At 41.3% G+C, this 13,830-nt stretch overlaps 1 protein-coding gene across 2 annotated transcripts in view; it reads right to left on the bottom strand.

Annotated features, from left to right (window-relative positions):
* The window catches only part of LOC115851733 (zinc finger CCCH-type antiviral protein 1-like), a 184,598-nt gene that overhangs the window by 158,877 nt on the left and 11,891 nt on the right, over positions 1–13,830 (bottom strand). Inside the window, exon 5 of one of the 2 annotated variants that reach the window (XM_030853949.2) lies at positions 12,004–13,717. The exons of the other annotated variant lie outside the window; for it this stretch is intronic. Coding sequence (XP_030709809.2) covers positions 13,497–13,717 — 221 coding nt within the window. The 3' untranslated portion in view covers positions 12,004–13,496. Of the gene's footprint in view, positions 1–12,003; positions 13,718–13,830 lie in introns of those variants that run through there. 2 annotated transcript variants of the gene reach the window in all.

Here is a 13,830-nt window from a genome sequence, read left to right as displayed (position 1 = left end):
AAGACCCAACACAGCCAAAAATAAATAAGTAAATAAATAAATAAATAAAATCTATTTTAAAAAATGCAAGGGAAAGATAATTGACAGAGTAAATTCTCAGAGGTCAGAGGAGATGGAATTAAGAGAAACATGTAATTCTTTTGAAAAGGTAGAGCCAGTAACCCACGGCCCAGTATCAGGAGAGTGGCTTGATGCAATTAATTACATTACAGTAACAAGAGGCAACGTTATGCTTCTGTTACAATAACTGTGAGGAAACATAAGATGTGTTTGGGTTAAATGGAGAAAAACTAAATATAAAATGGTTTATGAATTGACAAAGCAATGAGTATGACTTGAAAGGAATTGTATAAAACTTAAAATTGCTGTATTAAGATGATGAGATTATGAGCATTCTGTCCTTTGATGTTGTTGTATTTGTGCTTTCAATAAAAAAGTCTTCCTCGGGCTTCCCTGGTGGCGCAGTGGTTGAGAGTCCGCCTGCCGATGCAGGGGACACGGGTTCGTGCCCCGATCCAGGAAGATCCCACATGCCGCGGAGCGGCTGGGTCCGTGAGCCATGGCCGTTGAGCCTGCGCGTCCGGAGCCTGTGCTTCGTAACGGGAGAGGCCACAACGGTGAGAGGCCCGCGTACCGCAAAAAATAAAAATAAAAAAGTCTTCCTCCAAGAGAAGAGAGGAAAGGACAGATGATGATGGGGCAAGATGAAGGGCTTAGGTGGTCTTTAAAGTGATTTCTCCCTCTTCAACACCCTAAGTCTCAGTGTTACCTGGCAGGATTTGGACTATAAATTTGGGATTTTTTTTTTTTTGGAAAATTGAAAAAAAAAAAAAGGAAAAGATCAGCGTGGCCTAGAGTAGGTAGGGAAGTTTTCATGGACTACATGGGGCTTAAGCTGGGTCTTGAACAATCAGAACAATGGTAAAGTTTGCGAAAGGAAAGAGGAAGAAAAGGAGAGAGGGTATTGCAGAGAAAAGAAAGGTAGGGAGACAAGGCAAAGAAAGGCAAGGTAGAAATTGCAAAGGCAAGAAGGTAGAAATGAACAGAATGTGGGCACAGGATGGGGCCACTTGCTTAACTGGAGAAAGAGCTATTTAGAGAAATTTGGGAAAAGAGCAAGTATGGTCAGATTGTAGCAAGCAAAGAGTTTAGACCTGCCATGATACAAACCAAATAACTACCTCGATTTACCTCAATCCCTAAGAACGACCTCCTGCCTATCAAAAGGGAAGCCATGGGGCTTCCCTGGTGGCGTAGTGGTTGAGAGTCCGCCTGCCGATGCAGGGGACACGGGTTCGTGCCCCGGTCCGGGAAGATCCCACATGCCGCGGAGCGGCTGGGTCCGTGAGCCATGGCGGCTGAGCCTGCGCGTCTGGAGCCTGTGCTTCGCAACGGGAGAGGCCACAACAGTGAGAGGCCCGCGTACCGCAAAAAAAAAAAAAAAAAAGGGGAAGCCAATGGAAAGAGAGAGATCCACAAAGTGCCCATGACCGAAGATACAAGGTTTAAAACCAAGATCCTTGTCTTGGATGGATTGGACTGGAGACGTCTGTCCGTCTTGCACAGTCTGGTGGCCTTAATGGCAAGTAAGAATGTTCCTGAAGCAGGTTTCCAGGCCTCACCTCTCTGTTGCATTTTCCCTTACCTCCTTCCCCCAATCCCCTCCCCGCCACACACACAAACTGTCACAGATCAACTGGCTCAATCCTCTGCCCACACCCTCCATGGCCATTTCCTAATATAGCCCCAAACCCACGGGCAGCTCTCCTAAGACGTGCCAAAAATCCACAGGAGAATCGTGGCAGCAGTTGGTGAAAGAATCACCCTCCTTCTCTGGCATTTTACTAACTGCAACTCACATCTGACTGGGTTCTAAAACTCATGGACTCTGGCTCAAGTTCAGAAGGAGAATAATGATGATACCCTAGCTCAGTTCCTCGTTCTTCCCTCTGGTCATGAGTGCGGATCAATTACATGCATAAGGAAAGCCAAACCCACTCTATGGATATGTCTTAACCTCCCTGCTTTTCTGGAAAACTCTTTCCTCACTCAGATCCCTAGAGGGATACCCTTCTTAGGAGAGATCTCTGCTCTTGAGCCCCTGTAGTTGTGTGCATCACTTCTCCACTCATCCATCCCTGACCTCCCCAACCTGGGTGTGTTGCCCTTCCTCTGTGCACAGCCCCTGGGATACCTTGGTCACTGCACTGTCCATGTGGAGTAAATCTTCATATGTTTGTAAGTTCTTCAAGGGCAGAGACCTTCTTGTTTTCACCCCTTTATTCCTGGGTGTCTAGTGCAATGCTTGGCAGGTTGTGGGGCTCAATTAATACTTGGAGGTACAAGAACCAAGTTCAAAGCCAGTCTCTTTCCTCACCTCACCCATCCCTGCCCCCATCAACAATTAAGCTAATTAATTAATTAGGGGAACATGAGTTTGTCCATAGTCCTTTGGTACCAGAGCCAGAAGAATGTACCATGGCATCTACTTATCCATCCTTACACTGACAGAGTAACGTCTCAGACTTCAAAGTATGTCAAGAAATGCTGATTCCTGTGCTATATAGTATGAACTAGCAACAAGAGATTGCTTAAAGGGATTTCCCTTGTGGTCCAGTGGTTAAGAATCCACCTTCCAATGCTAGTCAGGGAACTAGGATCCTACATGCCGTGGGGCAACTAAGCCTGCAACGCAACTAATGAGCCCGCGCACTCTGAAGATCGCACGCCACACTGCGTACTGCAACGAAGAGCCCAAGACCCACAGCGAAAGATCCCGCGTGCTGCAACTAAAACCTGACACAGCCAAAAATAAATAAATAGAAGAGATTGTTCAAAAAACATAAAAGGGGGCTTCCCTGGTGGCACAGTGGTTAAGAATCCGCCTGCCAATGCAGGGGACAGGGGTTCGAGCCCCGGTCTGGGAAGATCCCACATGCCGCGGAGCAACTAAGCCTGTGCGCCACAACTACTGAGACTGAGCTCTAGAGCCCGTGAGCCACAACTACTGAGCCCGTGCGCCTAGAGCCTGTGCTCCGCAACAAGAGAAGCCCGCGCACCTCGATGAAGACCCAATGCAGCCAAAAATAAAATAAATTTATTTTAGAAAAAACATAAAAGGTCACTTCAGACATGACATTAGCTCAGCCTCGTGCAGAGTTTGTTAAGCTATAGTAATTGGCATCAGCAAAAGTTTATTAAATTTAGTGAATAAACTTAAAGGCTCTTCACGGAAAAAGAGAAAGAACCAATCTCTGCCCTTTAGGAAATGACAATCTCCAAAGAATAAAATATGCTTACAAAATTTGAATTTTATAGGCTCTGGATGAAAATTGTGAGAAGCCGGATGATAAAATTACCTGCCCACAAACAGCTCTGTGTGGAGCTCATTCACCATTTAAAAGAGCAAATTAAGACATTTCTAGATCAGTGCTGTCCAGAAGAACTGTATGCAATGATGGAACTGTTCTGTAAGTCTGTGCCGTCCAGTGAAGTAGCTGCTGGACACAAATAGCTATGAGCACTCGAAGTGTGGCCAGTGTGACTGAGGAGCTGAATTTTTAATGTTGTTTAAGTTTAATGAATTTAAGGTTGAACATCCACATGTGGCTAGTGGCCACCATATTGGACCGCACAGCTTGACCATGAAATAAAAGTACAATGACTGCTGTGTGGTAAACTAAGTATACAGAAACTGCCAATGTAGAACTCGCTATTCTGATTCAATAATAAATCCTGGACTTGGTCTATGATGGCCATTTGATGATATCTATGGCAAACACCACTTCCTGTACCTGAGTTTCCTCATCTGCAAAATGGGAATAATTATAATAGTAACTACGTCATACCACCCTCAGTACTGTGTCCCTCTAAACTTCTGAGAATCAACTTGAAATCCAGGTTTGGGTGTGAGGGCCTGTCTGCCTGAGACTCAGGCCAGAGCGGAACTCAGGCGCCATCACCCGTGACCACAGAAGATGTTGGAGTGAGTCCCATGTGCAGGACGGATTAGCCATCAGGTGAATAAAAAATAAAAGACGTCTGCAGATGAAACATCTGTAGTGAAAACAAACACTTCATTAATACAAAAACAAAACTTCAGGGCTTCCCTGGTGGCGCAGTGGTTGAGAGTCTGCCTGCCGATGCAGGGGACACGGGTTCGTGCCCCGGTCCGGGAAGATCCCACATGCCGCGGAGCGGCTGGGCCCGTGAGCCGTGGCCGCTGAGCCTGCACATCCGGAGCCTGTGCTCCGCAATGGTAGAGGCCACAGCAGTGAGAGGCCCGCGTACCGCAAAAAACAAACAAACAAACAAAAACGAAAAAAACAAAACTTCAAAAGCTCCCCATCACTCTTCAAATAAAACCAGCTGCTCAGCATGACCTGCAAATGTTCACAGACTCCTGCAGGGACATCCAGCCGCTGGGACCATCCTTCCAGGCATCGTCCCAGGGCCCCCTACTGGGCTCTCCCACTGGCCCTGGCCCTTCACCCACCCTTCATCTGATGGGCTCCTCCTCAGCCCAGTCTTCCCTGACTGCCCTGCCCCCACCTAAGTAAGCGATTCCTGTTAGTCTCTTCTTCCTTAGCATTTACTATTTGAAACTGTGTATTTAATTTTGTGTTTGGTTTCATGTCTTTGTTTGCGATTAAATCATAAATCTCCATGAGGACAGAGACCATTACTTCTTGTTTAGAGAGGGGTATTTACACAATGGTTAATTGCTTAGACCCTTAGGCTAGGACTATCTGTATCTTGTGTCACAGCCCCATCACTTATTAGCTATGATGCATTAGCCCCTGTGCCTTAGTGTCCTCATCTATGAAATGGAACAATTGTAATAGTACCTGCCTCATGGGGTTGTATAAGGATTAAACAAGTTGGTATATCTAAAGTGCTTAGGAAAAAAGCTAGCATATAGCAAGCTCTACTTTAATGTTAGCTATTATTATCCTTTGCCATTAATTGGTCAATGCCTGGTACAGTGCCTGACACACAGTATGTTCCCAATAAATATTTACTGAATTAATGACTGAATTTCCATCAGGCTACTAGACAAATGTTTTGATCTTTTTTTTTTTCTAACCACTTTTGCCATCTTAAAGCAATGACAGTAATCCCTAAAAGTATTCTAAATAATTATGACAGTGACCAGTTAATTTATAGTTAGTGTGATGACCTTTTTTTAAATTGAAGTATAGTTGATGTACACGTTAACTTGTTTTTAAAGATACAGATGCCAAGTTAATAAAGCATCTACCTGCTTCTAGCTTCTGAGAGTCCGTTAAATATTATACAATGTCTGTGCAGTGTCTATAATCTTCTGATGTTCACCATTCATTCTGTTGTTGACATGAAGTAATATATTCAGAGTTTTCTTTGTGATCTGCTCATCCTGTAAGCTTGGAGATAAGTTCGGCTTAGTCACACTGTGGTTGACAACACAGGGTTTAGGTAAAGACAGGGTTTAAGACTTTGAATACTGTTTTATCGTTTAATAGCCATGTAACTTTGGTCATGACTTTTCTGAGCCTTGGTTTTCCCGCCTAAAAATGGAAATGTTAATACCTACTTCATAGTGTTGTATGAAAAAGTTAGATAACCAGGTAAGTCACTCAGTATTATAATTGGCATCTAATTATATACAATAATTATTATTGCTCAATTCTTTGTTGGAATTTCATTTAAGAATTTTGTAACTATGTTCAAAAATGAAATTGGCTTCTAATAGAATTTTTAAGGATTTTTCCTTGTCAGTGTTAAGGACAGCACCTATTTAACTCACAGAATTAAGTTGGGATTATGCCGTATTTCTCATTTTTCTACAAAGGAGCTTTAATTTTTTTATTACACATTGTAGAAAAAGCAGAATAGGGGCTTCCCTGGTGGTGCAGTGGTTGAGAGTCTGCCTGCCCATGCAGGCGACACGGGTTCGTGACCCAGTCCGGGAAGATCCCACATGCCACGGAGTGGCTGGGCCCGTGAGCCACGGCCGCGGAGCCTGCGCGTCCGGAGCCTGTGCTCCACAACGGGAGAGGCCGCAACAGTGAGAGGTCCACGTACCGCAAAAAAAAAAAAAAAAAAAAGCAGAATATACCAAGAAGCAAAGTTATGAATATTAAAATTATCTGTAATCTCACCACTCCAAAAGAAGCACTGTTAACATTAGACCATACGCTCTTCCAGACACTTCAAATGCATAAATGCACACACACACACACACACACAGAATACTGATATAAAATTGGAACCAGACTGTACATAAAATTTTGTTTCATTCAACAATATATTATGAGCATCTTTTTTCACCTTAGTAAATACTTCCAGGACATCATTTTTAATGGTGGCGTTGTATTCCCATATATGAACCTATCCTAAGTTGTTCAGCAAATTCCCTAATGCTGGACACATAGGTGGTTTCCAATATTTTACCACCATAAGTAGTGCTGCATCAGACATTGTGCTAGATATTTTATTAGCCCATGTTCATCCTCTACCCGTCTCCACCATGCTATTTGCTTCAGGAAGCTGACCTTTGCAAGACTGCATCGTTGACCTTCCTCCCTCTCCTGTGGGTTTGATCAATGGAAGGCACCAGCAAGAAATCAGACAGAAGAAGAGGGACACAAGCGTATTTATCTCCCCAGGTCCTCCCTGAAGGGTTACTAGGTGGTGGTGTCCGTGAACATAAGAACTTGAATTCATCTGGTGGGAGGTTCTGTCCTACAGCTACTCTCCCTGGGCTCCTGTAACAGTCCCTCCCTTTGCACCTTCATGCGTAGGGTGACGTCCCCATCACTGCTAGCCCAAGTACTCCACCGACCCTTGTAGGCTTCCCTGAATTTGACTCATGTCTTTGGAAATAGTCCTTCGTTACATTCTTCCCACTTATCCAGTTTAAGTGTGCCATCTGTTTCTTGCTAGGACCCTAACAAATATAAACAATTTTGTAAGTAAATCCCTCTACATATTTTTATTATCATCACATGATAAATTTCTGAAACTGGAATTACTCGATCAAAGAGATGTATATTTTTACGATCTTGCCAACTTGTCTTCAGTAGACCCTTCCTCCAGCAGTGCATGAGAATGTCAGCCTTCAGACCGCTTGTCCAGCTGGGTATTATAATTTCTTTTTGTCTTTCGTTGTGTTCATAAACACTGCTATAATATGGAGTTATATCTTCAAAAGTGTGTGTTAGGGGGAGATTACCTATTATTCATTTTAGTCTATTTACCTTGGCTGTTCTTGAATAATTTTTGTGTTGTCCTCTGCTATACCTATTATAAATTGACATGCTAGCCCACACTTGGTCTTTAAGAATTCATTAAAATTTACCTGATTTCATCTTACCCATTTGCGTAAGGGCCGCCTCTACCCCTATGCTCTGTCAAAGGTGAAATCGTTTTGGGGTCACATCTCTCTTTGCAGAATCTTGCCACTCTTTGGACTTCAGTGACGTTGGCTGACTTGTGACCACAGTTCTCCTGGGCTCAAGAAAAGTTATGATTTGTAGGTTACCTAGCTTTTTCTTGGGACTTCCTACATCATGAGGTGAAGTACAGCTCCCCATTTAATTTTTTGAAACTTTAATGAAATCTTAAGGATCTTTTTATAAAAGCAAAACATCAAACTATCCAATACCCACATTCAATGTGCTAACAGAAAGAATCGATATCCTGCTTCTGACGTGCAAAATGGAAAACTACTTATATAAATGTCGAGGAGTATGAATTGCTTAATAACGAAAAATGTTCCCCAGCTGCCATGTGCACCTGCAGCGATGTTGAAGTTATATAATTTGTGAGTATCTCCAGAACTACTGATTAGAACACAAAGAGGAGGGAAAATGGACACTGGAAACTACTGGGAAAAAGCTATTTCGTTTTGTAAGATTCTATTGCATCCACGCTATCTGAAAGGCAGGACTTGATAAGTTCATTTGTTTTTGTTTACCTGCATGTTTACATCAGTGAAATCCTCTGCAAAGTCTAAAACCACGTTTCCAATGTCGGCACGGCTTTCTGAAGCGATCACCTTTTGTGTTGAGGACATAGTATAAGTGATGTGGAGAAGCATTTCCCTGGTGCCTAAATGGTGTAAATTATGAGCAGAGAGAAGCTTCTAGAGGCCCAGGCAGAGCCCTCTTGCCCAGGTCTAAGGGCAGTACTGATCTAACTCATCTATGTTTTGATAATTAAATGAGTAAAAAGACTTAGAACTGTACTTGTCACACAGGTAAGGTACAGTGAATGGAAGCTGTTATAATTATCACGATTTCTCAACATTGATGAGACATATTAGCTTTATGTATCTTAAGGATACTGATTTAAGTCCCTGTGGCCTTTTATTTATTTATTTTAAATTAATTAATTTATTTTTATTTTTGGCTGCGTTGGGTCTTTGTTGCTGTGCGGGCTTTCTCTAGTTGCGGCGAGCGGGGGCTACTCTTCGTTGTGGTGTGCGGGCTTCTCATTGGGTGGCTTCTCTTGTTGCAGAGCACGGGCTCTAAGTGCGTGGGCTTCAGTTTTTGTGGCCCTCGGGCTCAGTAGTTGTGGCTCGCGGGCTCTAGAGTGCAGGCTCAGTAGTTGGGCACACGGGCTTAGTTGCTCTGCAGCATGTGGGATCTTCCTGGACCAGGGCTCGAACCCTTGTCCCCTGCATTGGCAGGCGGATTCTTAACCACTGTGCCACCGGGGAAGCCCTATGGCCTTTTATGTAGATTCCAAGTTCCAAAATAATTCTATTTGGTATTTCTTTAAATGTTAACTATCCCTTCTTGGTTGCCAAAAACGTTCTTTATTATTAAAGTTCAACAATTTAAAATATTTATTCAGATTTCTTGTTTTAAACGATAATATTTGACAGGACACTGGGAACATTTTTGAACTTCAAGCTCGGCTTATTTTTGTTTCCAATTCTAGGAAATGCTCCTCATTACAACCCTGATTAAGCTGCTAGTCTAGTACTTCCTCAGAAATTCTTTTTAATCTACAGTTGTTGGCATGTACATACAATGGAATATTACTCAGCCATAAAAAGAAACAAAATTGAGTTATCTGTAGTGAGATGGATGGACCTAGCGTCTGTCATACAGAGTGAAGTAAGTCAGAAAGAGAAAAACAAATACTGTATGCTAACACACATATATGGAATCTAAAAAAAAAAAAGGTCATGAAGAACTAGGGGCAAGACAGGAATAAGGATGCAGACCTACTAGAAAATGGACTTGAGGACATGGGGAGGTGGAAGGGTAAGCTGGGACAAAGAGAGAGTGGTAGTGTATATATGTCCAAATATGTACAAATGTAAAATAGATAGCTAGTGGGAAGCAGTCACATAGCACAGGGAGATAAGCTCAGTGCTTTGTGACCAGCTAGAAGGGTGGGATAGGGAGGGTGGGAGGGAGGGAGACGCAAGAGGGAAGAGATATGGGGATGTATGTATATGTATAACTGATTCACTTCGTTATAAAGCAGAAACTAACACACCATTGTAAAGCAATTATACTCCAATAAAAAAGTTTAAAAAAAAATCTACAATTGTATTGCCGTGTCCTAATGCTTAGGTCAATAATTGTGCTGGTAATACTATAACTCTCTTACTCAGTCCTTCCGTGTCTTGAATTTGATTTTTCAATTAATCTTTGGCATTACTGATTGGCTATAGTATAGACTTAATTATATAGTTATATACTTTTACTAAGCATAAAACATTTAAGTATTATCTTAATTTTTATAGCACTTACAAATACATTGAAGTAGTTTTATCCTAATCTGTTTTTCCTCTAGATCTCTTCTAGAGATCCCAAGCAGATCTAACATTCTGCTTGAAATTTGTATTTCGACAGTTGGTTTTGGCTTTGTTCTTTTTGTACTATTACATTTTTTTTTATTGGTCTCAGGCTATTTTCTCCCATTCCTCTTTCTGTGAGTATTTTTCTACTGATTTTTGATGTTGAAGCTTTTGTTTCAGATGCTTTCATTTGTATTTTAGAGGATTTTGGCAGTTCCAGTAGATACTACAAAAAAGTGTGTTTGCACTTTACACCTTAGAAACAAGCTCCAAAAATGTGACTTTACATTTAGGGCATCAACCATGTTAGAAACCTTCAATTCACATGAATAACCTTTGATATTAAAAAAACAAATATAGAATCATTAATGTACTGTTCTTCTTAATGACATAATTATATCAGTATCTTTATCTGTAAAGTATTTTAATTAATGAAATATGAACCAAGAAGCAAAGTTTAGCAGTTAGCCTCACTTTAATGAGGCAAATGTTATGGAAAATGTTTTCAGCTCTTTTCCATTTAAGAACAGTCTTAGTTTCCTCAATAAGGTAGCAAATGAGAACTGGCTCCTTGTGCCACCTGCTTACTCAGGTTTCTTTCCCTGAGAACTTCTACCAGTAATTGGTCAATATCAGATTGATCTTTATTGAACTGTGCAAGGAAAATCACTGGGATAAATCTCCGTGTCCTATTTGTGAACATCTAATTCATCATGCTCAGTAGACAGTGACTGCCAGCATTGTTAGAAATTTGTTGGTTTTTTTTAAATTTCACATTAAAAAATATTGTTGTGTTTATCAAAGTAATACTTGTAATTAATTTTTTAAATCATATAGATCATAAAGAAATTGAATCCATAATTAATAACCTTCCAAAACAGAAAGCAACAGGCTGAGATGGGTTCATGGGTGATTTCTACAAAACATTTAAGAAAGAAATTATACCAATTCTCTACAATCTCTTTCAGAGAACAGTAGCAGAGGGAATAATCCCTAACTCATTCTATGAGGCTGACATTACCCTAATACCAAAACCAGATAAAGACATAATAAGAAAATTACAGACCAATTTCTCTCATGAACGTATGTACAAAAATCCTCAACAAAATATTAACAAATCGAATCTAAAAAAGTCTGAAAAGAATTATACACCATGACCAAGTAGGATTTATCACAGATATGCAAGGCTGGGCCAACATCTGAAAATCAATCAGCATAATCCATTACACTGACCAACTGAAAAAGAAAAACCACATGATTATATCAATAGATGCAGAAGCAGCATTTGACAAAATCCAACACTCATTAGTGATAAAAACTCTCAGTGAACTAGAAGTAGAGGGGAACTTTCTCAACTTGATAAGGACTATCTACAAAAAAAGTACAACTAATATCAGACTTAATGGTGAGAAACTCAAAGCTTTAAGACAACGATGTTGTCCCCTCTCAGCTCTTCTTTTCAACGTGGAACTGAAGTCCTTGCTAATGCAACAAGACAAGAAAAGGGTGGTACAGCCACTTTGGAAGACAGTTTGGTGGTTTCTTATAAAACTAAACATTCTCTTACCATATGATCTAGCAATCATACTCCTCGGTATTTACCCAAAGAACGTGAAAACTTATGTCCACACAAAAACCTCCACATGGATATTTATAGCAGTTTCATTCATAACTGCCGAAACTTGGAAGCAACCAAGATGTCCTTCAGTAGGTAAATGGATAAACTGTGGTACATCCAGACAATGAAATACCATTCAGCACCAAAAAGAAATGAGCCCCCAAAGACATGGAGGAAGCTAAATGCATATTACTAAGTGAAAGAAGCCAATCTAAAAAGACTACAGGGGCTTCCCTGGTGGCGCAGTGGCTGAGAGTCCGCCTGCAGGGGCGGGGGAGAGTCCGATGCTAGAGGACACGGGTTCGTGCCCCGGTCCGGGAGGATCCTGCATGCCGCGCAGCGGCTGGGCCCGTGAGCCATGGCCGCTGGGCCTGTGCGTCCGGAGCCTGTGCTCCGCAGCGGGAGAGGCCACAACGGTGAGAGGCCCGCATACCGCAAAAAAAAAAAAAGACTACATACTGTGTAATTCCAACCATATGACATTCTGGAAAAGGCAAAACTATAGAGACAATAAAAAGATCAGTGTTTGCCGGGCAGGGGAGGGGAGATGATAGGCAGAGCACAGAGACTTTTTAAGGTAGTAAAAATACTCTGTATATTAGAATAATGGATATATGTCATTATATTTTTATCCAAACCCATAGTATATACAACACTAAGAGTGAACCCTAAGGTAAACTATGGACTTTGGTTGATAATGATGTGTAGGTGCATCCTGGGACTTCCCTGGTGGTGCAGTGGTTAAGAATCTGCCTGCCAATGCAGGGGACACGGGTTTGAGCCCTGGTCCAGGAAGATCCCACATGCTGCGGAGCAACTAAGCCCGTGTGCCACACCTACTGAGCCTGCACTCTAGAGCCCACGCGCCGCAACTACTGAGCCCGTGTGCTGCAACTACTGAAGCCTGTGTGCCTAGAGCCTGTGCTCCACAACAAGAGAAGCCACCACAATAAGAAGCCTGTGCATGACAACGAAGAGTAACCCCCACTCACCACAACTAGAGAAAGTTTCCGTGCAGCAACAAAGACCCAATGCAGCCAAAAATAATGAATAAATGGATTTGCCTTAAAAAAATAATAATAAATAATAAATTTTTTTAATCTTTAAAAATAAACATCTAAAAAAAAACAAAGTAGGTGCATCCTTGCTAAAAAATACACCATTCTGGTGAGTGATCTTGATAATGGAAGAGGCTATGCATGTGTGGGAGCAGAGGGTATATGAGAAACCTCTGCACCTGCCTCTTAATTTTGTTATAAATCTAAAACTACTCTAAAAAACTCAAGTGTGGGACTTCCCTGGTGGCACAGTGGTTAAGACTCCGCACTCCCAATGCAGAGGGCCCGGGTTCAATCCCTGGTCAGGGAACTAGATCCCACATGTATGCTGCAACTAAGAGTTCACATGCCACAACAAAGAAGGCTGCATGCTGCAACTAAGGAGCTGGCGAGCTGCAACTAAGCAACCCGCCTGCCAAAATTAAGATCCAGCGCAACCAAATAAAAAAAAAAATCAAGTGTACTAAAATGTAGCAAATAATAAATGCCCAACCATAGGACTATGATTAATAAATGATACATTAAAAACTATAATGCAGCTATCAAATATAATTGTGAATGCTTTCAATTATGTGGGTAAATACTTACAAAACAATATCAATCCAGAAGAGTATAATATGAAATTGTATTTATAGTATACTCTCAATATTTAAGAATATGTGCATGGAAAAAGACTGAAAGAAATATCCTACATTATTAACAGTGATTGTCTCTACACAGTCATATTATGGGCGATTATATGACTTCCTTCTTAATACTTAATTCCTGTATTCTCCAAAATTTCTACAATATTATTGTATTTGCCCCTCCCAAAAAAATTCTTTTGGAAAAATATTCCTAAATAATAAGGGTAATTCAAGGATACATAATACATTATTTTAAAACTAATAATGAATGTGAGGGGATGGCTGTGCTAACTAACCTTATTGTGGTAAACACTTTGCAATATATGTGTGTATACAGATGTATCAAATCATCACCTTGTACACCTTAAACTTACACAATGTTATATGTCAGTTACATCTCAATAAAGCTGTAAAGAAAATTTAATAGAAATTATAATACGGCTTCCCTGGTGGCGCAGTGGTTGAGAGTCCGCCTGTTGATGCTGGGGACACGGGTTCATGCCCCGGTCCGGGAAGATCCCACATGCCACGGAGCGGCTAGGCCCGTAAGCCATGGCCGCTGAGCCTGCGCGTCCGGAGCCTGTGCTCCGCAACGGGAGAGGCCACAACAGTGAGAGGCCTGCGTACCGCAAAAAAAAAAAAAAATTATAATAACATTACAAATCAATTTACAAAAATTCAAAACAGTACCTAGAATAAAATTTATATTTTGAGAATATAGCAATAAAAAGG

The sequence above is a fragment of the Globicephala melas genome, chromosome 9 (assembly GCF_963455315.2).
Source record: "Globicephala melas chromosome 9, mGloMel1.2, whole genome shotgun sequence".
Lineage (NCBI taxonomy): Eukaryota > Metazoa > Chordata > Mammalia > Artiodactyla > Delphinidae > Globicephala > Globicephala melas.
Note: the sequence above shows the minus strand (reverse complement) of the source record. Positions and strands in the feature narration are given on the sequence as shown.